Below are 24,451 nucleotides of genomic sequence, written 5' to 3'. Positions count from 1 at the left end.
TGTTAACTTCCCAATTAACATTTAGGTCACCCGTTATTATCACCTCTTTTGCAAGATTGAGTTTCAGTAAAATTTCCAGCTTTTCATGAAAAGCGGCATTTGATGAGGGAGGCCTATAAATAACTACAAGAATAAAAGACATTTGCTGTGACAAAGAAACAGTTAGTCCAATAAATTCTAATCCATTCTCATCTGTAACATGTATTTCATTACAATTAAAAGTGTCCTTGGCATAAATCATAACACCTCCTCCCTTAGAACCCTGTCTGTCGTTTCTAAAATTTTATAACCAGGTACAGATAGTATTGCTGAGGGCGAAGATTCATGGAGCCATGTCTCAGATAGGCAGAGGAAGTCAATATTTGAGTCAGTGAGAAGGTGATCACTTTTTATTAAAATGCTTCGTATATTTAAGTGTGCACAAAGAATGCCTTTTGGTTTACGTGTTGAGTCCCATATTAATTTAGAGTTATTAACGGTTTGGAACACCCTCCATTTCCGGTGCTTTAGTATTGCGGGGTTTGGCAGCCCCCTGTTTCTTTTATTGGCAATGTTTGCATATAGCTTTACGCTGCCAGCCAAAAGGTCCGCCCCGCCGGCCGGTTCCCTCACACCTGGGCGATGGGTTGTGCTCTTCGAGAAGGAAACCGACACTTCGAGTTCATCCAGACCGAAGCGCTGCACGTTCCCGGGCGCAAACTCAAACCGCCTATGTCACTCTTTTTGCAAAGTCTTCCATTTGAAAATGACCAGTTTGAAATCCGCTTGGTAAGCAGGTCTATTTACAGGTGCCATTTTGCGGTCTTTCTGCACACATCATATTATGTTAAAGCACAAGTAGATATTACTCCGCGAGGCTCCTCACTATGGTAGCCGTAATGCTCCAACAAGCCATCAAGCAGTGCGGCTACGTAGCTTACCAAAGTTGTACTAAAACATTTTGACAGATTTTTGAAGATCGGTTTGAGGTCAGTAAGCACAACCAGAATGAATACATAAGCCGCACTGTCGATTTTTGAGAAAATTCAAGGATTTTAACTGCGCCTTATAGTCCGAAAAATACGATACTCATTTTGCCACTTTTGTATGTGTCCTTTTGTATGTGTCCTTACCTGGCTCATGTGGTCAACATTCTGTTTCCGAACTGCCTCAGCCATTGTGTAAAACTGATGTCAGTAGTTTGAACAATTCAGCAGAAGAAGGATGCTTCATTGATTTAATCAGCCCATGGTGGCTTTGCCGAGTGTGACTCATAGAGTAAAACCATGACAGGGCAAGTATCTACAGCAGACCTGAGCAAAGTATGGCCTGTGGGCCACGTGTGTCCTGTCCATGTCTGCCCTCGCAGTCTTTATGAAGTGAAAATAAGATGTAAAATATGCAGTGCTTTTATTTTGAAAGTGCTAGTTTTAGGGCTAAGCAATAATTCAATATCAATATGTATCATGATAGACACATGATCGTGACACGTTTGATAAAATGTTTGATAAAATGTTTGATAGAATAGGAAAAAAAAAACACCGGTGACTCTGCAAGGCATTCTGCTACAACAGAGGCTTTAGGACTCACCTCATTTATCTTTTTGCTAGGTCCATGTATACAGTCATGCTCACTATTATTGGCACCCCTTCGGTTTTTGCATAACCTATAATGTCTTCAGAAATAAATGGAAATGTACCAAATTTATATCAACATGATCTTTTAATTGGAGGTCCAAAGTAATTTAACAAAGAAAATATTTTTTCTTTACTTATATACTGTAATTTCAAAGCAAAAAAAGAAAAACAGAAAACAGCATGTGCAGCAATATTGGCACCCCTCCTGAATATTTGGTTGCACACGCTTTGGCAGCGTTGACAGCCTCCAAATGTTTATTGTATCCCTCTCTTAAGCTTTTTGCACTTCTCCAATGCTATTCTCTCCCACTCTTCCTTTGCAATTTGTTCAAGCTCTTGAACATTTGCAGGGTTCCTTTCCCTAATGGCAGATTTCAGCTCCCCCCAAAATGTTCAATTGGATTGGGATCAGGACTCATTGCAAGTCATTTTAAAGCAGTCAATTTTTTCCATTTCAACCATTCCTGTGTGCTTTGGTCTTTGTGTTGCTGGAGGAAGCATGATCTTCACCTCACTTCAAGTTTTCTTACATTGGGAAAGACTTTTCGCTCTAAAATCGCTTGATAATATTCTTATTTCATGATACCTGTAATACAGTCAAGGCCTCCAGTACCAAATGGAGCAAAGCATTATGGATTCTCCACCATGTTTGACTGTTGGCTGTGGGTCGTTTTCCTTAAAGGTTTCATTGTGCCGTCTGTAAACATACTGTTTGTGTGCATTGCTGAAAAGCTCTTTCTTATTCATTTGTCGATAAATTATCATTTACTCTTTAGTATCAATCACAAGTTCTCTATAAAAACATTTTTTTTCCCACTTGATTCATTTTCTTCAGCAGATATTCCACATTTAGTACTTAAACTTCAGGAGTGAATGACTGTATACAGCATAAGTACAAGCTCGGAAGAGAATTGAGATCTACCTTGCACTGAAACGAAAAAACAAACAACCCAACTATGACAGCGGGTGAATAAATTCTTGACAAGGGAGGGTAACATCACTAGTTTGGCAGTGGATATGGATATGACCTCATTTATTGTATAATCTCATCTGCTCTCATCCATTAATGTACAGCACCGTCTTAAGCCACAGACAGAAACATCCGACGAGCAAGACAGTCAAGCCAGCCGCCACAATGATTGTTCATACTGTAATGCCATCGCAAGTGGTCAAGGATGAACAGACTTTCTAATGCAATTCCAGTCGCTTTATTGAACCAGCGGTAACACAGGACATCACATACTGTACTCTATGAACTGCTGTATGCCACAATTCACACCAGTCACGTCTTTAGACTCCATACTAATAAAACAAATAATAAGTCCTGGAGTTATCTAGTGTTCCCCAGAACTGGACTGGTCTTGAGATACCAAATGGTTTATTAAACAAAAATAAATCAATCAGGCACAATAGTAGTGTTGTCCTCTTTTTAAATGATAAAGATTACATTTTAAAATAAAATTATGTAAATTCCTTTTTTTCCCCTTTAGGTCATTATTTTGAATAGAAAAAAAACCTAAAAACAAATATTTATCGACTATGAAATACTTATATCGTGATACATTTTTCAGTCGTTTTAGAGAGCACGAGTGATTTTGCAGACGTATGTGTGCGCGACATAATACGTGTACAACTGTACATTCAACTGCTACGACTTCAGGGTGAGTTAAATAAACGGGTTCCCTTAAATTATCAGGGTGATCATTTTAGTTTCTGTACCTCAGTAATCTTTGTTTGCCTCTTCCACTAGCAAAGTACGAAACCCTCTTTTAAATGTGAAAAATTACATGGGGTCGCATCCCCTTCCTCGTCACTTGCCCTAATGAAGTGACCTACCCAAATTGCTCGTTTGTCACCATGAAACAAGAAGAAAAAAAAAACGAATGTTGTGCTGATATAGTTTGATTTGCTTGCAGTCAGTAAAATGTCAACGATTGTTATAGTCCTGTAGTTTTCACCAAAGCATGAGTGGTAGTGAACTAACATGAGGTAATAGGTTAATAGGTCGCTAACTTTAGCATGAGTCTATTAGTATACATTGAACTCATGTAGTGATGTAGATGAATTTGCTTGAACAATACTACTCATGTTGTTCAGTGAAATATGCAGTATGTCTTGAGTAATCTTTTGAAGAATGCAGTAATTTTCAAATCAAGCAAAATAAAGCCTCTATTCATTGATTGGTGATTGTGTTGCATGTTGTTTCTATAGTTCAACTAGATTTTTAAAAAGAGCCGCTTAAACACACATGCTACTAGGTTCTGCTCCATGTGCCTTAGTTTGAATTACAGTGTTTGCATTGTTTGCCAACTTTATCATGGGAAGATCCTGTTTTTATCCATTTGTAAACTGCACGATAGGCTAATGACTAAATTTTAAACTGATCTGAATTGTAGGGACTCCCACCACACACAAGGTAGGTGAAGATGTCCGCTGTACACAACTGAGGCAGTAGGTCCGAATCACTGCTCCACTCTATATTGGGCATATTATACAAATTATAATTGTGGTCCAATTTTTCCATGTAAACCAAGGGGGTTTTTCTTGCATTTTACCATGCCGTCTTTCACTAAAACAAATTTATGGTCACAGTGGATTCTTTGCTAGCTCCTAACATGGCAGATACGTCCATGATGCAGTGCGGCAGACTACATAATCCTGAGCCTTATTGGTCCTGATTATACTGTGGGGCAGCAGTAGCTCATCTTTGAGGACTTGTGCTTTGGAGCCACAAGGTCACGGTTCAAGTCCTGCTGTAGTCAATTTAAAAATGGCCAGTAGTTGTTGGAGTGATGCTAGTCTGTTTCCTGGTGACCTTCGATGTGCCCTAAAGAAAGGTACCATCGCCAGTTTAATAGATGTTTGAACGCCCTTTTCACTCTGGCATCTTGTTGCATGTGTGATTTGGTCCTGTGTGTAGTGCACAACACAAAATATCCACAGCAGAGCGTAAAAAGAATGTTCCCTGAAGGAATTATAATCATTACGACCACATGAAAAATTTTATGAAATGAAAATAATGATATTTGAGAGTCCCAGCTAGGACTGGCTAATATGAGTTAGCTGTTGGTGCTCATGTCAGCACTCTTAAAAGATTATGCACACTGAAAGTGTAGACATGTTTTTTGGGAATGTTGATTAAATAGTGATAACCTTTTAACATGTGTAGTCTATATATTTAGCTAATTTTAATGGTCGCTTATTATGTTGAGCATTTGTATTTCGTAATTTTAATAACATCCCATATCTACACAAGTAGCAGCTTATTAAAGCAATACAATTTAATGCTTTAGATCAGGGGTGTCATTCCAGTTTCTCAAATGGCCCCTTTGGAAAATTAATCGCCCACCTTTGAGCTACAGTAAAGTTGGAGATGGGCTGATAACTACAAGAACCAATGCACAATTACCAGGCGAGGGCACAGTTTCTAACATTTTGCAGAAAGTAACCCCACGTTGTGATTTGTTAGAACTTCTGCTTGTCATATTAAATATTGTCCTATAACAGTGTTTCTCAAACGTTTTACACCAAGTACCATGCTAAAGATATTTAGCGCTCCAAGCGTAGTAGGCATAAGTCACAGGTGTCAAATTCAAGGCTCGGGGGCCAGATCCGGCCCGCCACATGATTTTATGTGGCCCGCCAAGGCAAAATCATGTCAACTTCCATGATTCTTGTTAAAATCTGTACCAAGATTTCAAATTGTCATATATCATTATTGATAACGTTAAGATATTGTAAGCATTTTTGTGTTACCAAACATTATTAGTTGAAAAACCCATTACCCTTGATTTCTGATTCCAAAACTAGTTCATACATTCCGTGTGTAAATATGATGAGGCGATTCAAGATTTTTATGGTTTCACAGTCAAACCGTAACTACAGTGTGGCCCGTGACAAAAATGAGTTTGACACCCCTAGCCCTATGTGTTCCCCCCAGAAAATGAAGCAGAGGTTTTATTCCTAAAAAATTGACTTTACACTGATCTGATCGGATTGATCTGTATCAGCTGACAATTAGCGTTTTATGCTTTGTCATAATTCGATGATCCGATCAATGACGTCATTGATCGGCTCTGCAAAAGACATTTACTCTGCGTTGCCATCGTGCACAGTATATTTGAATCCAAAAGCTAGTTTATTTTTTGCCTTGTCGTGTGTCTTTTGACGTAGTACCGTAAATATCTGAGCGCCAATAGTTATTTAAAAAAACAACAACAAACAAACAAAAAAACATGGCGGCGGTGTGGGACAGACAACACGTCTGAGACAGACAACACGTAATTCCTGGATCAGACTACAACATAAATTTGGTCTTTCACGATTGCGCGTGATGTCGGACTACTGCAATAAACTCTTGTGTTCTGATACCACCGCATCCTGTCTTTTATGATAACTGGGCTTTATCTTCTCAACTCAAACGCGACCAGATGCACTCGTTACAAGGGCGACGACAACAACAATAGATCGTGCAAATTTATTGTGTGTGTGTGGGGGGGGGGAGAGGATAAAATAAGGAAAAACGTGTGTTGGTCATCACCGATGCTCGGGAGAGGATGTTCATTCAAGGATTGCTCGAGTTACGTACTTTTAATACGATACGGCTCGTAAGCAGGCAACAAAACGTTATGTAGCCTAGCAAGCTAGCACTAATGGTTGTACGTAAACATCCCGGGGATTATTTCGAATCATGCTCTAAAGTTTTGGTGTGTGTGTGTGTGTGTGTGCGTGTGTGTGTGTGTGTGTGTGTGTGTGAGTAGTCATTTAATTACAATAAGGTAATTCAATGACAGTAAGTTAGCACCCATTATTTGTGTCATGTTGTAATGTTGGTTTGACCTGACTGATTAGAATACATGACCTGACTAGAGCAGTGATTTCCAACCGTTTTGGAGCAAAGGCATATATTTTACAATTGGGAAAATCTCACGGCACACCAACAAACAAAAATGTCACAAAAAGTGATGCACAGTAATTACTGTATGTACTTCCTGCCATCTAATAGAAGAGCATTTATTTGTTCTGTCTGTCACTATGCCTCACTGGCATAAAGAGAGGAACAGAGATACATTTCTTGTCAATGAATAATTTTTTGAGCAGCTAAGTAAAATGTGATAATTTCCCACGGTGCACCTGAAGATCGCTCATAGCACGTGTGTCACGGCACACTAATTGGGAATCATTGGACTGGAGAATACTTTTGAAGATACAGTACACAAGTATATATAGTAAATGAACAAGTCATTTAAATAGATATATTCCTCTATCTTGTGATCGGATCGGTGATCGGTTATCGTTTTTTTAAAACTCGATCGGCCCCAAAAATCCTGATCGTGTAAAAAGTGTTCATTGCATTTGGCCACATATCACATACTGCAGATTGCAATCTTACTCTCTCCTGCTCCAAATAAACCCACATTTTATGTAGTTAGAGACTTTACACCGATCTGATTGCTGTTATCGGTATCGGCCGATAATTAGCATTTTATGCTGATCAGCTTCCATGTCATAAGTCGCCGATCCGATCAATGACGTCATCGATCGTTTATTTTTAGCCTTGTCACGTGTCTTGTTGCGCAGTACTGTAACTATCTGACAGCCAATGAAGTTTTTCCCCATCTTGTCGGTGAAAAAACACGTCATCGGTGTAGGACTATTTTGCGGTGTCTCAGACAAACAACGTACGTTATTTGCAGTCTGTGCACAACTGAAGTACGTTGTGGGGTACGTCATCTAAATGCTTCAACACAACAAATTTGATCGAGCACCTGAAGAATGTACACGAGGAGCATGCCGCGTTCAATCAACGCAGCGCGGGGGGAAAAACAAACAAAAAAAGTCAAACGGACGCAAACTCTGGACAACACCCGTCCATATAGCTGGGACTGAGAAAGTTAGAGTAAGCATTTCATAAACGGTATATATTAAACTAATTTAATTGCAATAAAGTAATTTAATTACAGTAAGTAATTAACCCGTTATTTGTGTCATGCTGTAATGTTGATTTGACCTAAACTTATGTCAGTGGCCAATCCTTGAATGCCTCCTAGAGTTCATTGGTGTTTTAACTTTTGTCTAAAATGCTAGAGAATAATTTGAGCTGGGACGACTCCAGCACGCCTGCAATCCTTGTGAGGATAAGCTGTACAGAAAATGGATGGATGGATTGATGGCTACAGTATACAGTGCACAAGTATATACAATAAATGAACAAGTCACATAAATAGACACATTGCTCCATCTTGTGATCGGATCGGTGATCGGTTATCATTTAATTTAAACTTGCTGATTGGTGATCGGCCCCAAAAATCCTGATCGTGTAAAGCTTAGTAGTTAGTCATATTTTATTTCTCAGTGGTTGCACCATTCGTTTGCTGCTGCTGAGCAGGGGGTTTCATCGGCGCTCCCACAGAAGCCACACTTGTTCACGTAGCGCTGCCTTTGGTTGGATGAAGAAACCAGGACAAGCAGTGAGCTATCAACAAACTTTTTATTTCAAAACAAATGATTAGTGTCGGTCGTAATCATGTCAAAACAAGATCAAACTAGTACTGTACCGTATTTCCTGTAACCGTCAGTGTCTGAATGGACACACACTCGCTCTCTCCCTGCCCCTCGACTCTCCCAGCCAATCACAAATTACACTCGTTTGGTTACCTTCATGGCCTCCCAGAAAATCGGAAATTGCAGAACCTATGAACAATACAACTGCAGTGTTGCAAGTGTGACAATATTCAATGATCATTTCCCGTACCACCAGAAGGGGGTCCTACATACCACACTTTAAGAATTACTGGCCTATAACAATGACTCTCACCAGATTAGACCCCTAACTTGTGTAACACTCACACCCGGACCATATGGAGCATTCCTGAATCCGGCACTTAACAGACACAGCGGGCACTTGACCACCCACTTGATGGTGTTAATATAATCTGATTTCCTGGTGGTTTCTTAACTCACCTCAGTGAGAAAACCAATTTGTCAGCATGTGTGTTAAACTTACAGATGCATTAATATTTTGACTCAACATGAAGAATACATTAATATTGTGACTTAACATGAAGAAACAGAAATGTCAACCCCTATGGGAAAGACTCAGTCCACAGTTCTTGGTAAACCCAAAGGTACTGAAGGCCTTCGGAACTCTGTTGTTGAGCTGTTGGTTGTGGCTTCATTTTGGAAGAAAAGCCGATTGCCAAGTCTGTTTTCAAGCGCATGGAGGGCAGTTTTGCGCACTGAGCCAGACAAAAGAAAGTACATGACAGGATCCAAACAGCTGTTAAAGGCAGAGAATAACAGCATGACCTCGTTGATGAGATCTACCACACGCAAGTAGTCACAGGATGCTGTCGCATTAAGCTGGGCGAGAATATAGATGGGCCGAAAGGTGTGGTAAGGACCAAAACAAAGGGTAAACAGGAAGAGGACAAAAAAGGATTTCTTTGCAGTACGTACATATCTTAGTGCATTTGGAAGTTCTGGCTTGTCCCGTGACACTTTTATTAACCGGTAGGCAATCTTGGCATACGACACCATGAGTATGAGGAAGACGAGCCAGAACAATCCCACCAGCACAACATTAAAGTATGCTTTCCCTCTGGCGAACCGCCGCTGCTTGAATTGGAAGCATTTGTGGTTGTCCTCTTTGTCCTCCGCAGTAGCAATCATGGGAACCAATGCTGCCAGAGACGAGCCCCACAGTGTTCCACATGCCACCCAACTCCACGGCCAACTACACCCCCACAGTCGCATCCCCAAACCTCTCCTCACTCTGCCCTTCCCTTTGAGCCTCAAATAACGATCCAGGCTGATGAGCCCCAGTAGCATGATGCTTATGTACATGTTCATGTAGAACAGATTTCCCACCAGTTTGCAGGCCACATGTCCCAGTAGCCAGTGGTTTCCATTAAAGTGGTAGAAGATCCGGAAGGGCAGGCATGCCAGAAGGACCAGGTCTGCCACTGCGCAGTTGATGAGGAACACACGTACAGAGTTGCGGCTGGCGTGAACAAAAAGGAAGACCCACAAGGCAAAGAGGTTACCCACTAGGCCAAGGAGGAACAAAAGAGAATAGAGAACAGCTAGTAGCAGACGGAGGGCTGCATCATCTAATGAACATATAGTTGGGTTAGAAGTGGCCATAGAGGAGATTAGAATGGGGGATGTGGGAGGAGATGTGGCTGAGAGTGTGAACACATAAATGTGAGCAATCACAGTATGAACTAATAAGGGTGAAAAAGATGAGGCAGCAGAGCTGTTCATTTTGTTTGATGGTTGGGAGTCCTCAGGATAGACAAATTCCTGAGGAAATAAAACGCAATTGTTAGATATTAATACCAAACAAAACAACAAAATATTTGTCTTCCTCACAGGCAAGGTTCAGACGCATGTTTGAATCTCAGTTCGGACCTGTCTGTGTGGGGTTTGCATTGTGTCCCTGATTTTCTCATTTAAAATGAGTGGACAAAGAATGAATCTATTACAGCCCCAGAACCTTGTCGCCTTCAAATGCATCCAGCGCAGATGCCCAGCAAGGAGCGGAGGGCAGGTGAGCATGCGTGTCGAGGCGCGAGACCCCTGCCAGTTTACCACACGCACCACACACCTTGCGGCGGGACGGCTGCTTCCCCAGGCTAGCACCACCAGCAAGAGCTCACCGGAAGCTGCCAGAACCATGTCACTTCGCATGGCTTCCTCATAGCAAAATTAGTGGCCCTTCTCACTTTTTGGGAGTCATGCTGAGGCCTAATTTTCAGCAAAAAAACAGATATCTGAAATATGTGAGGCACATATGTATGCTGTATGAAAGAAAGCACATCTGAGCGTTCTGCGTGGATGTTGTGACTGTTGTGAACTCAAGTGTAGTTCTTGAACCAAAGCAATATATGTCTGAAAATTTTGTTCAGAAACCGATTTTTTTTGTGAATAGGGGCGCTCGTGGACCGAGGTTCCACTGTAATGATAGGCATCTACACTCCCTGGTAAAAAAAAATATGGAATCACCGTTCCTGGAGGAAAATCATTTCAATGTTTAATTTTGGGGGGGAAAAAAGCTAATTATGGATGTTCCACAAAACACATTTTATTCAAAATACCATCCTTCTGTCTTTAAGAAACACAAAAAAGCAAGAAAGAAAATTCTAGTCACAATTTTTTTTTAGAGCAAGTAGAGGAAAAAATATGGAATCGCTCATACTCTGAGGAAAAAAAGTATGGAATCATAAAAAACAAGCTACACTACACCACTAGTACTTTGTTGCAGCAACTCTGGCTTTTATAACAGCTTGCAATCGCTGAGGCATGGACTTAACCAGTGATAAACAGTGTTTTTCATAAATCTGCCTCCAACTTGCTCTGATTGCAGCTACCAGCTCAGCTTTGCAGGTTGGATCCTTGTCATTAACCATTTTCTTTAATTCCCACCTAGGGGTGTGGGATATGGGCAAATAAAAATCTTTATTTTTTTATTTCATTATAACGATAATTTGACTATATCCTATAAAAAAAACTGTGTAAATCTCTATTTGCCTCCCAGGACATTTATCCAGGACATTGGACAAGACACAACATATCACACAAATTTAACAATAACTTCGTTATGTCCAGGCTGTATACAGGAGAATATGCAAAATCAGGTTTGCATAATATAATAGTATTTTAGTTGAGCATATTTCCCATCTTTTCTTTAGCAGAAGTTGTGTATGGATGGCTGGATGGATATTCATCCTGTGAGGGAAATTAGATTTACTAGCTTCATAAAGTTTTAAAACCTTCCCACATGACTAGATGTTTTTTTTATGGAGAATAAAATGGAAAAAAGATCAAACTTCACACATGCGAGCACATGCACACACTCGTAATTTTGAAATGATAATATGTGATGTCACGACCGCAAGTAAAGTAAAGCAGTGGGTGATGGGATAGTGAAATACAATGTTTACTTACAAACAGCGTGCGACAGGAGTAGGGCTATGCTAGCAAGCTCCTCCATTAGCCTCCCCAGCTGTCGGGATGACTATGAGAGTGTACAGTTTTCTTTGTAAATGTTATCCAAAATGAATAAATTCTCCAGTGAATCTTCGATCGAAACAGTGCCATCCATTCTCTTCGTTTCGCTTTTAAACTGGCCGCATTTGGGAAGCCAGCACGTACATCGGTGGCCTGTGTCATTTTCATGTTGGTCAGCAAAAAACTATACATGCGTTCCATTGAGGTCCATTGTTTCAATTCGCCCACCTGTTAAGCTGCTAAACTCCTGAAAAAGTTCATCGGCCCACTAGTTTGAGAGCGAGAGTTTAATTTGCTTAATTCACCTGACTGAATCATGTCTGCTGATTTGGCAAATTAGGACTTTCATGTGCTTTTTTTCCTCCTCATATGCCCTCCATGCACCCGTTCGGTTGTTTTCTTTTAGAGACGGTATGAATACTCGATAACGTAAAATTGCACATCGTTAAAGCAACGTTCACGATTATATCAAAGGCAATATATATCGCCCACCCGTATTCCCACCACAGATTTTCGATTGGATTGAAATCTAGACTATTTTCAGGCCATTGCATTGACATTATACATCTTTCTTGAAGCAAGGTTTTTACAGTTTTTGCTCTATGGCAAGATGCATTATAATCTGGAAAAAATGTCGTCGCCAGTCGATACAATAAAAAAAGTGTCCAAAATCTCTATGGAAACTTGTGCCTTTATTGAAGATATAATGACTGCCATCCATCTCTTCTGTTCCTTTACCTGACATGCATCAATGACTGTCGAAATGTGCACGTTTCCTTCAGATAGTCATCTGAACAGCACCAAACAGAAGTTTCAGCATCATCTCCTTGCCCAATGCAGATTGGCGGCTCATTACTGACTATCACTTTCATCCAGTCATGGGATTGCTTTTCTTTAGCCCACTGGAGCCTTGTTTTTTTCTGTTTATGTGTTAAGGATGGCTTTTGTTTGGCTTTTCTGTATGTAAATCCATTACCTTTAGGCGGTTTCTTACAGTTCGGTCGCAGACGTTTACTTCAGTTCACGCCGATTTGTACCTCATTTGTTTTGCTGTGCATTTTCTATTTTCAAGACAAATTGCTTTGTTTTCTATTTTGACGCTTTGTTTTCCTTGGTCTACCACAACGCTTCCTTTTTACAACCTACCCATTTTGTGTGTAATTGGTCCAGATTTTAGACAGTGCTGACGAGGAACAACCAACATCTTCTGCAACATTCCATGATGTTTACCTTGTTAAATAAGTTGTATAATTCTCTCCTTTGATTCAACTGACATCTGTCATCTTTACAGCCATGATTCATGTCAATCCACATGGTGCAACAGCTCTCTAAGGTGTGAGCAGTCTTATTTAACTGCTGACTAATTAGCAGATTCAATCTGATGTATGTTTGTTTTAGAACTGAGAATTACAAGCTGATTCCATAATTGTTTCTTCAGAATTGAGAAATTCCATATTTCTTTTCAAAATTGTGACTGACAATTGTCTTTTTTTGTTTTTTTTCTTCAAGGCAGAAGGGTGGTATTTTGAATAAAACATTTTGTGAAACATCCGTGATTTGCCTTTTTTTCGCTAAAATAAACAAACTAATAAATAATTAAATAAATTATAAATAAATTAATCATCCTCCAGGAGCGGTGATTCCATAATTTTTGCTAAGGGTTGTACTGTAGATGTGACTGTGAATGATTGCCCATCACTCCTTGCCTGATGATTGACTGGCGATTAGTCCAGGATGACAGCTACTGTATGTGAGGGTCCAGTTTCCCTCGGACTCTAAACAGAACAGCGGGTATAGAAAATAGATGGACTGAAACATGTCTTGGATAAATGTTAGTGGTCACTAATCTGTATTTAGCAGATGTTAAAAACATGTCATGTTCAGAAATATTACAGTTGTGTAAGAGGATCCACATAATCATTATTTCTTTTGTATTTAAAGAGCATTTTTGTGTAAAAGGAACATGAGGTTCCACACACATCCTTTCCGCACACATTCTTCGTCGTACTTACCATCAGTGCTTTTTCTGTTGGGAAAGTCCAAAGCAACGTGAGCGCGTAGGTCTATTGTGCTTTCCTCCAAACACCTTAAATATACAGGAATAGACGTGTTGAAAGGTAACTGAATAAAATAACTTTTCTTACTACGTTTTGTTATATGGACCTTTCACTTCACTTGCTCATTGTCCCAGTGAATTCTGCACTTGTTGCATTTTCTCTTATCTCTCTGGCTGCCTGTCACATTCAATCCTTCTGGAGGTCCTTCTTTTTACTCTTGGTGCAGTGACTGTGAGGTTGAAGCAATGACTGTGACGGAGGGCTGTGTGTTCCCCTCTTTTTTTCTCATGCTGTGTGACACAGCTAACCATCTTCACGCCCCTCATTTCAGTAAATGGTGAGCTTTGGTTCCAGAGTATAACCCCAATTCCAATGAAGTTGGGACGTTGTGTTAAACAAATAAAAACAGAATACAATGATTTGCAAATCATGTTCACCCTATATTTAATTGAATACACTACAAAGACAAGATATTTAATGTTCAAACTGATAAACTTTGTTTTTAGCAAATAATCATTAACTTAGAATCAGGTGGCAAAAAAGAAAGTTGAGGAAATGCTCATCAAACACCTGTTTGGAACATCCCACAGGTGAACAGGTGGGTGCCATGATTGGGTATAAAAGGATCTTCCCTGAATTGCTCAGTCATTCACAAGTAAAGATGGGGCGAGGTTCACCTCTTTGTGAACAAGGGCGTGAGAAAATAGTCGAATAATTTAAGGACAATGTTCCTCAATGTACAATTGCAAGGAATTTAGGGATTTCATCATCTACGGTCCATAATAATATCAAAATCACTGCATGTAAGCGGCAAGGCCGAAAACCAACATTGAATGCCCGTGACCTTCGATCCCTCAGACGGCGCTGTATCAAAAACCGACATCAATGTGTAAAGGATATCACCACATGGGCTCAGGAACACTTCAGAAAACCAATGTCAGTAAATACAGTTCGCCGCTGCATCCGTAAGTGCAACTTAAAACTCTACTATGCAAAGCAAAAGCCATTTATCAACAACACCCAGAAACTCCACCGCCTGCTCTGGGCCCGAGCTCATCTAAGACAGACTGATGCAAAGTGGAAAAGTGTTCTGTGGTCCGACGAGTCCACATTTCAAATAGTTTTTGGAAATTGTGGACGTCATGTCCTCTGGGCCAAAGAGGAAAAGAACCATCCGGACTGTTATGGACGCAAAGTTCAAAAGCCAGCATCTGTGATGGTATGGGGCTGTGTTAGTGCCAATGGCATGGGTAACTGACACATCTGTGAAGGCACCATAAATGCTGAAAGGTACATACAGGTTTTGGAGAAACATATGCTGCCATCCAAGGAACACCTTTTTCATGGACGCCCCTGCTTATTTCACCAAGACAAACCAAACCACATTCTGTACGTGTTACAACAGCGTGGCTTCGTAGTAAAAGACAGCGTGGCTTCGTAAGTACTAGACTGGCCTGCCTGCAGTCCAGACCTGTCTCCCATAGAAAATGTTCGGCGCATTATGAAGCGTAAAATACGACAACGGAGACCCCGGACTGTTGAACAGCTGAAGCTGTACATCAAGCAAGAATGGGAAAGAATTCCACCTACAACGCTTCAACAATTCGTGTCCTCAGTTCCCAACTGTTTATTGAATGTTGTTAAAAGAAAAGGTGATGCAACACAGTGGCAAACATGACCCTGTCCCAACTTTTTTGGAACGTGTTGCAGCCATAAAATTCTAAGTTAATGATTATTTGCTAAAAACAATAAAAAGTTTATCAATTTGAACATTAAATATCTTGTCTTTGTGGTCTATTCTATTAAATATAGGTTGAACAGGATTTGCAAATCATTGTATTCTGTTTTTATTTGTTTTTAACACAATGTCCCAACTTCATTGGAACTGGGGTTGTATTTACCAGCCTTGTTGTGTTCTGGTCAAAGTTGTCAATTATTATTATTTTTTAAAAATTATAAATAGTTGTTTGTCCATGCGGATGAGCTATGACATCCTAATTTTCCTATCCCACCCCCCCCCAACATTTGATACATGTATTAATGGGGAACATATGAGAATGTCAGTGAGGACAGAGGGTGGCAATGAAGGAGACAGTGCCAAGTTGATACCTGCACACAGAGTATGATCAAGACACATTTGACTGGACCTTGTTTCTGTGCTGTTTTGTGTCTGTGTGTAGCCCCACTGTGTGCTCCTGGCCTCGAAGGAGAATTCTGCTCCAGTCAAACTCGGAGGCTTTGGAGTGGCAATACAACTGGGAGAGTCGGGCCTGGTTGCTGGAGGTATACAGTACACACACACTAAGTTATAACCTGCGGAGAGCATCCGCTTTTTCTTTTAGCCTGTCACTTTCATGAAAGGTGTTTCTTCACACTGGCTGCTCTTTTCAGGTCGTGTTGGCACTCCCCACTTCATGGCTCCGGAGGTTGTCAAGAGAGAGCCATACGGCAAGCCAGTGGATGTGTGGGGATGCGGGGTGATCCTCTTTATCCTCCTTTCTGGCTGCCTGCCGTTCTATGGCACGAAGGATCGCCTTTTTGAGGCCATCATCAAGGGAAAATATAAGGTAGGATTTTTTTTTGTGGCCCCTCTAATATGTATTCCTCTTTGGACTGTATTGAATTGAAAGCTTTTGTCTTTAAGAGCAGAAATCATCCTCTGACTGTGAGAGTAGAACACACTGAGCTGTTATCTATTTTTCCTGCATGACTAATCTGTCGCAGATGCAGTCACAGCAGGAAGTCTGTATTCTTCTGTCCCTCTGCCTGCCAATAGCCATGTTGGTTCTAGATTAACACTGCAGTTTAGAGCTTCATAAATAGTTGAGGGACTGGAGACCTAAACTCTAGTGACCTATAACAGCTCCAATGACAATGCTGATCTTTGTGTGCAACTATTGTCTAGATGAATCCCCGCCAGTGGGCCCACATCTCAGAGAGTGCCAAAGACCTAGTGAGACGCATGTTAATGCTGGACCCTGCAGAAAGGATCACCGTTTACGAGGCTCTCAACCACCCCTGGCTGAAGGCAAAATTTAATAATTTACATTGAACCACAGTTGTGTAATGTGTGCATACACTAACATTGTCTGTATTGGGAAAGGAGAGGGACAGGTATGCCTACAAGATCCACCTTCCTGAAACGGTGGAACAGCTCAGGAAATTCAACGCCAGGAGGAAGCTGAAGGTCAGCACCTTGTGATGCGTATTCATCTTTGTGAATCAAAGAAAATGGAAAGAGCAGATGCGTCCCATCCTCCTCCACTTTGCCTCATCACTGACTTTACAAGCTTTGCTGTTTACTTTCTGTGTCTTAGGGTGCAGTGTTGGCTGCTGTGTCAAGCCACAAGTTTAATTCCTACTATGGTGACCCTCCTGAGGAGCTTCATGACTTTTCAGATGACCCAACCGCCTCAGGTGAATGTCACATTGACACTGTGCTCTCTAAATGCAGTTGGAGTTTCTCTAAGAACCACAAACTAAAGTATCTTTAAACAAAAAGACACTCATTTCAGAGGCTTTCTTAATGTAATAAATGTTTGTCTTGACCCAAAGGTCTGCATAGACAAAATATTCTCAAGCATCCTAACCAATTTGTTCAGGGCTCTACACTAACTTTTTCACCGCCAACACGATTTGGTCCCACGCCCTTATATTTGTGTGTGTGTGTGTGTGTGTGTGTGTGTGTGCGCGCGCGCCGTTCATAATAACGAGACCACGCTCTCGCTTCAGAACTGGAGAGCAGGTGGAGGAGATTGACTTTCAACCACCATGTTTTATAAGTGAGACTTTTAGAACCAGAATTAAAACAGGCACTCATGCAAGTGCGACCAAATGAAATTTTTTACTCGTGCGCACTGAAAAAAGGGTGGCATATGTGACCATTTTTCACTGTCTCGAGCCTTGTTATTGATGTTTCAGGCCAGTTTGTCAAGAATTGTGGTTTCTATTTTCTTTGAAGTGACCACAAGCTGTCTGGTTAGAACTTCCTGTTTCTGCGGAATCCTGAAATAGTATTAGCCGCACGTTCCTGTTTCAACCAAATAGTCTCACTTCCTTATTTAAGAGAGCTGTAGACTGCACACGCATTAGTCTATCTCAGCTCTTGGAAATGACCTGTCAAACACAACAGAAAATTGGAAAAAAAAATGTTTATTTGGAATGCAATTTCTTAAATGTTAAATGCTCACTTAAATATCAGATTAATAAGCTTGATGCGTTTCCTACTGTGTTGAATGTGGAGCCAAGTATAACGCTACACAGATTTGCTGAGTCATCCAGTAGTGGTTCCTGCTTGATTCGTTGCAGGCGTCGGTCGTAGACATACTCCTCGCCTTAAGTGCATGCTTGCAGGCTCTTTTTTTTTTTTTTGCTTTTGCTGAAGTTACTTTTCTTCTTTTCTGCTGTGCTTTTTCTGTCATCATCATGGCCTCCGTACTCCTCTCCAGAGACTTTCCTGCCATTGTGAAATCTAACTCTTGTGAAACTGTTTCTTTTAAGTTCCTAATGCCAGTCTCTTTTCTTGTGCTTTGCTGCTCTTAGGACTGCTAGCTGCAGAAAGTATGTACCCTTGCCCCTACATTTAGAACCTTGATTGCTTTGTCCTCATGACTCCTGTCCCTTTTTAGTTGCATTTGTGTTAAAAGGTTCCTGTCCTTGGCTCCCTTATCCCCCTTCAAAAAAAGCCCTTAAATGAATTTGTGCCTTTCTCCAAAAACCTGCATCCCCTTAAGGTGACAAAAAACATAGATGTTGAGGATGAACAATATACATACAGTAGTTGGTTTTTGAGATTTTTAATACAGTTTACAATGTAAGAATATTCAAGATAGCGATATGTTATATTTCCCTCTCTGTGAATGTGCTGCTCCTTGCAACCATCCACTGTGTGACTTTGTGAGCTGACTTTCTTCTCATCTACTGATGCCACTGCTACTGTTTCTCTGGTTTTGCTGCATGTGTGGGCCATGCAGCAGGTACTTCGGGTTAAATAGTTGAATGTTTACCTGTTTTTGTGGTTGTGACTTTGCCTGTACTGTGATTGTGCATTTGCCCTCTTTGCCTGTTTGTTGTTGTGTTTTTGTTTCTGTGGGTACATGTACCATGACCAGTGTTTGCATTTTGTGCTATGTTGAATGTTTAGAGAGACCGCTCAGTGTAATTATCAGAGCGTTTGGCGTCCAGTTGATATTTGCGTGGCTAACCTGTTTGTTTGTGCATACTCAGGGGCAGTGTCACAGGTTTTGGACAGTCTCGAGGAGATTCATGCTTTGACAGACTGTAGTGAAAAAGATATGGACTTTCTCCACAGTGTCTTCCAGGATCAACATCTTCACACCCTGTTAGATGTGAGTCGACCTTCCTAAGCCTAATGTTTCCGACTACACGGGATCATCTGTGGTGCACGTAGTGCTCTGGGCCTGTGGCCGCCGAGTTGCAGCCTTTGGTGGCCACAGCCGGATTATGTTTCGCCCCTCCTCGTCGCCCACGACGCGAGTGTCTGACGGCCGTTCGGCATGTACTCTAACCACTGTTTGTCTGGGATCGGGCCGTGGGGTGGCTGATCTGTGCGGTTTGTTATTGCCTCGCTACACAACGTGGGGGCAGACGACAGAGACGTAGCACAAAACACATTACACTTCAGGGAAGATCTGTATTTTTGAGAGTTATGGGGATACTTTGATGGCTGCTAACTGCACGCTACTGGTAGAACTGGGTACATTAAGAATGAGGAAATGACAATTCAGCCAAATGGCCACAGCTTGGAATAAGGGCGCTTTATATAGTGGGGGATGGAAAGTATACGCCCAAACCTCTTGATAGTGTTTAACCCTGCCGACAAAAGCAGAAACATTTAGGTGAAAAAGAGTCTTAAGCCATATCTCAACAATTCAATACTATATTGTTCTCAGTGTTTGCACGTTTTCAGCACTTATCCTCAAACTTATTAAATGCATTTAAACAAAGCAAGGATTTACGTTTTGGTGCACTTTAAATGCTTTATTTTGAAAAGAAAATGTGTCTCCAATCTTGACTGAAAGTTATGCCGGTTCTTGTTTTGGTCAAATAGTCTTCATTTCTTTGTGGGAGGTCAGCGGACGCCAGTTACCCATGCTTTTGATTACATTGTGCTGCTGTTGGCTTTTGCAGTTGTACGACAAAATTAACACCAGGTCGTCTCCACAAATTCGAAATCCTCCAAGTGATGGAGTGCAGAGAGCCAAAGAGGTGAGCTTTATACAACCCTAAGATAATGAACAATTCAAGTGTTGTTGTGTGTCAATACTATTAATCTTGGCTTTATAATTTTTGCTCAAGGTACTGGAGACAATCTCTTGTTATCAAGACAACATAGAGGCCAAGGAGCTCAGAAGGATCCTCACACAACCACACTTCATGGTGTGGCACGCACACACGCATGCACACACATGCACTCATGCAAACATGCGCATACACGCGCGCGCAAACACACACGCACACGGGTCAGGAGTTTACTTACTATGCTCATCACAGACGTGCATGTCTTTTCAGTTAATTATTTATTTGAACCTACAGTATATTTTTCTAGGGTGGAATGATTACATTAGTATGCATCATTGATTTTTAAAAACAAGAATTGGGTGCACAAGTTAGAATTTTCTTTTGTCTGTGCGTGCCAGTGTTTGCGAGCAGAATGCCAAGCTGTTGTGTCAGAAGTAGAGTGCTGTTTGCAATCCGCATAACTACCCAGGCCACAAAGCTGCTTAGCACCTGAGCTGGGTGAGCGAGGTTAGACCTGCAGGGCAAAAGCTTGGGGACAGCACTGATGACTAGAAGTCACTCCGAGAGGCTTCAGCCTTCTGGATAGCGAGATGTTTGTGCGATCTTCTGACGAGTCTCATGGCCAAAACGGAACCAGAGAGGAGATTGCTCAGAGATTCATCATAGAGGCACAAGGAATGTGTGGTGGATTTCTTATGGAAGGTGTACTTCTTTTTTTGTCTTTCTGAGCTGCAGTGTAAAATGTAATGCATAGCAGACTGTATGTAGTTTAGTATATATGTATGAATATATGTACATATGTATGTGTGTGTGTGCACGTGTGTATACAGTGAACCCCTGCCTATTCGCGGTTAACTATTCACAAATTCATCTTGTAGTTTTTTTCAGTGGAACCTATCCTTAGCTATTCGCTGAAAAACTCAGGGTTTCACCTATTTTGTGCTCTTTCTGCAATGCCCTAAAATGCCGCAAGATGGCGACAAAGCCCAGGTTAATTGGAAAGTAGTAATGTGTGTCACGTAAGCATTGATAAATTGATACATCGTGACTGAGAGAGTAAGATCTCTGTATTTCGGGGAGGAGTTGAATTTACCCTGGTTGTTAGTGGAAATTACGGACGTGGTCTTCACCGCAAATTTTTTTCCAAATCAAATCTATAAGATATTTTATTTTTGTTTGAAATTATAGTATTTTGGGATTATAATTTCTGGTAAATTTACAGTTTGCACTTTTGATATAGGCAGTTAAGATGTTGAAGTGACCTACCAATTGCGTTTTTTCGCAATTCACGACAAGGCTTGGTCCCTGGTTCCCCTTAAACAGCGAGGGTCAGTTTACTGTACACACTCACATATGTATATATGTACATTGGAAGGAAAAATAAATATATGAACTCTTTGTAATGTCTTAAATTGCTGCATAAATTGGTCATAAAATGTGGTCTGATCATCAAAATCACAAGAACAAACCACACAAAAATGTTTTCATATTTTTGATAGAAAATAAATATTCTAAGGACAGGGAGGAAAAAATAAGGGAACTCTTGAATTTAACGGGTTGACCCTGCTTTGGCAATGGTAACCTCAACCAAACGTTTCCTGTAGATGCAGATCAGATGTGCACAACGATCAGGATGAATTTTGGACCATTCTTCTTTGGAAAACTGTTCAGCAAGATTCCTGGGATTTCTGGTGTGAATAGCTCTCTTGAGGTCATAACACAGGATCTCAATCGGATTGAGGTCAGGACTATATATAAACCTGTATGTTCAATGACTCTCCGTACTGTTTTTTGATGTGATAAATCTATATTTTGTCATAGTGGCGGTTTGTTGTCGTACTACAGTGGCTCCAACTACCGGAGACAAATTCCTTGTGTGTTTTAACATACTGGGCCAATAAAGATGATTCTATATAAAGCTGGAAAAGGTTTTAAAAAAAAAAAAAAAAAAAAAAAAAAAAAGTCTTATGTTCATCAGTCCACGGTTAGACAAATTTTCGAAATGGAGAAAGTTCACCACTGTTGCTTCTGTAAAGATGACTGCAAGAGTCAGTGCAGAATGCTCAGTGAGGTAAAAAAGAATCCTAGAGTGTCACCTAAACACTTACAGAAGTCGCTGGCACATACCAACTTCTCTGTTGACAAATTTACCATCCATAAAAGATAAAACAAGAATGGAGTTAATGGGAGAACACCAGGGAGGAAGCCCTTACTGTCTAAAAACATTGTTGCACGTTTGACGTTTGAGAGCACTTGGATGTTTCACACCACTACTGGCAAAATATTCTGTGAACACATCAAACCAAAGTTGAATTGTTTGGGGATGAACGCACAATTCCATATGTGGAGGAAAAATGGCGTAGCACACCAATATCAAAACCTTAACCCAACTGTGAAGCATGGTGGAGGGGAGCTTGCTCCTTCAGGGCCTGGACAGCTTGCTATCATCAATGGAAAACTAAATTCACAAGTTCATCAAGATATTTTGCAAAAGAACTTGAGGCCATCTGTCAAACAGTTAAACCCTCAACCCGTTTGAGACACTGTGGCATGACCTCAAGAGAGCTATTCACACCAGGAATCTTGATGAACTACAACCATTTTGGAAAGAGGAATGGTCCGAAATTCATCATGATTATTGTGCACGTCTGAGCTACAACTACAGGAAATGTTTAGTTGATATTATTGCTGCCAATGGTGGGTCAAACCAGTTATTAAATCCAAGGGTTCTCTTAATTTACCTCCCTTTCCATAGAATGTTTACATGCTTTCTGTAAAAACATTAAAACATTATTTTGTGTGGTATTGCTTGAAGCAGACTGTTTATTCTTGTGATTTAAATGCTCAGACTTTTATGACCAATTTTATGACAAGAAATTTAAGAAATTCCAAAGGGTTCACATACTAAATATATATGTATATGTATGTATATATATTCATCCATCCAGCCATCCATTTTCTTTACCGCTTCTCATCACTAAGGTCGCGGGCCTGATCACCCTGAACTGGTCGCCATCCAATCGCAGGGCACACATAGAAACAGACAACCATTCGCACCTACGGGCAATTTAGTCGTCAATCAACCTAGCACGCATGTTTTTGGGATGTGGTGGAGGTGGTTGAAAACCGGAGTGCCCGGAGAAAACCCACCCAGGCACGGGAAGAACGCGTGTGTGTGTGTGTGTGTGTGTGTGTGTATATATATATATATATATATATATATATATATATATATATATATACAAAAGTGTGTGTGTGTGCGTGTATATATATATATATATATATATGTATATATGTATATATATGTATATATATATGTATATATGTATATATATGTATATATATATGTATATATGTATATATATGTATATATATATGTATATATGTATATATATGTATATATATATATGTATATGTATATATATGTATATATATATGTATATATATATATATTTATCAGTTTATTTTTGAAAGGGGACAATGCAATTTCATAAAACACTTGAAGTACACATGGTTAAAAAGCCAGAATTAGCCAGAAGGCTAGTTTTCATCTGTAGTCCCCTGGCCATGATGTAAAAAAGCAGTAAAATACATCTACAAGACAATATAATACAGGATACATAATCAAACTATACTATTAAGAGAGAATAAAACCATAATTTTTTTGATCATAACAAAAAGACAACATAACATACTTGTCTTTTAGTGTTGGCAGCTATAGGTGTTAACTAGCCACATTTTCAGTTTTTTTGTGAAGGCCTTGTATGTTGTAAGCAGTTTAACCTCCTCAGGTACTGAGTTCCACTCACCAGCGGTCCTCACTGACCAGGCTGACTTACTGAAAGTGCTCCTGCGCAGAGGAATGAGACAGTCACCTCTGACAGAGCCTCGAGTGACACGATCAGAGCTGTTTCTTTGGCTGATGAACTCAGCCAGAGGAGCTGGGGCCAAATCATGCAGTACTTTATAAATCAAATTTAAATCTGCAAATATGTGAAGACGGTCCCAGTTTAAAAGACTGTATTTTTTTAAAAATTGCACAGTGATGATAGTGCCTTGGTTTTTTATCCATCACTTTAATTACTTGTTTGTACAAAACTTCCAATGGTTTTTTTGCATTCTGACCAGCCTGGGACCAACTGGTTATGCAATAGTTAAAGTGACTAAGAATCATCGAATGCAGGTAAATTTTTGCAGCTTCAGTTGACATTTCATTCCGAACTGCACGAAAATTTGCGAGGTTTAATTTGATATTTTTACACAATTTGTCAATATGGGCTTTAAAGGAAAGCTGTGAATCTATTATTAACCCAAGATATTTGTATTGGCTGACAATTTGCATTTTTTCTCCATTAACAAGTATGTTGGGGTCAGGTGATACTCTATTTGTTTTAGTGAAATACATGCCTACAGTTTTAGAAACGTTTAGCTGTAGACAGCACTCCTGCAACCAAGTTGTGACACAGGACATTGTATTAGTGAGTTTAGCAGCAACAGTATCTTTGG

At 40.3% G+C, this 24,451-nt stretch overlaps 2 protein-coding genes across 10 annotated transcripts in view; one reads left to right on the top strand and one right to left on the bottom strand.

Annotated features, from left to right (window-relative positions):
- Positions 1-24,451, top strand: part of LOC133489307 (peripheral plasma membrane protein CASK) — an 83,206-nt gene that overhangs the window by 36,807 nt on the left and 21,948 nt on the right. For 4 of the 9 annotated variants that reach the window (XM_061798268.1, XM_061798311.1, XM_061798303.1 and 1 more), the window contains exons 6-14: positions 15,865-15,967; positions 16,076-16,251; positions 16,590-16,712; positions 16,788-16,871; positions 17,002-17,101; positions 18,227-18,244; positions 18,911-19,032; positions 19,835-19,912; positions 20,003-20,083. In XM_061798268.1, the coding sequence (XP_061654252.1) occupies positions 15,865-15,967; positions 16,076-16,251; positions 16,590-16,712; positions 16,788-16,871; positions 17,002-17,101; positions 18,227-18,244; positions 18,911-19,032; positions 19,835-19,912; positions 20,003-20,083 (885 nt within the window). Of the gene's footprint in view, positions 1-15,864; positions 15,968-16,075; positions 16,252-16,589; positions 16,713-16,787; positions 16,872-17,001; positions 17,102-18,226; positions 18,245-18,907; positions 19,033-19,834; positions 19,913-20,002; positions 20,084-24,451 lie in introns of all 9 variants that reach the window. The other 5 variants (XM_061798278.1, XM_061798320.1, XM_061798331.1 and 2 more) reach the window with 2 other exon arrangements.
- On the bottom strand, positions 8,180-14,380 carry LOC133489337 (probable G-protein coupled receptor 34). The gene is made up of 3 exons (XM_061798344.1): positions 13,791-14,380; positions 13,640-13,713; positions 8,180-9,920 (listed from the first exon to the last, which is right to left on the bottom strand). The coding sequence occupies exons 2-3, from the start codon at positions 13,640-13,642 to the stop codon at positions 8,715-8,717; spliced, it is 1,209 nt and encodes a 402-aa protein (XP_061654328.1). The 5' UTR covers positions 13,643-13,713; positions 13,791-14,380; the 3' UTR covers positions 8,180-8,714.

This window comes from Phyllopteryx taeniolatus, chromosome 1, assembly GCF_024500385.1.
Source record: "Phyllopteryx taeniolatus isolate TA_2022b chromosome 1, UOR_Ptae_1.2, whole genome shotgun sequence".
Classification (NCBI taxonomy): Eukaryota; Metazoa; Chordata; class Actinopteri; order Syngnathiformes; family Syngnathidae; genus Phyllopteryx; species Phyllopteryx taeniolatus.
This window is presented reverse-complemented; position numbering and strand designations above follow the sequence as displayed.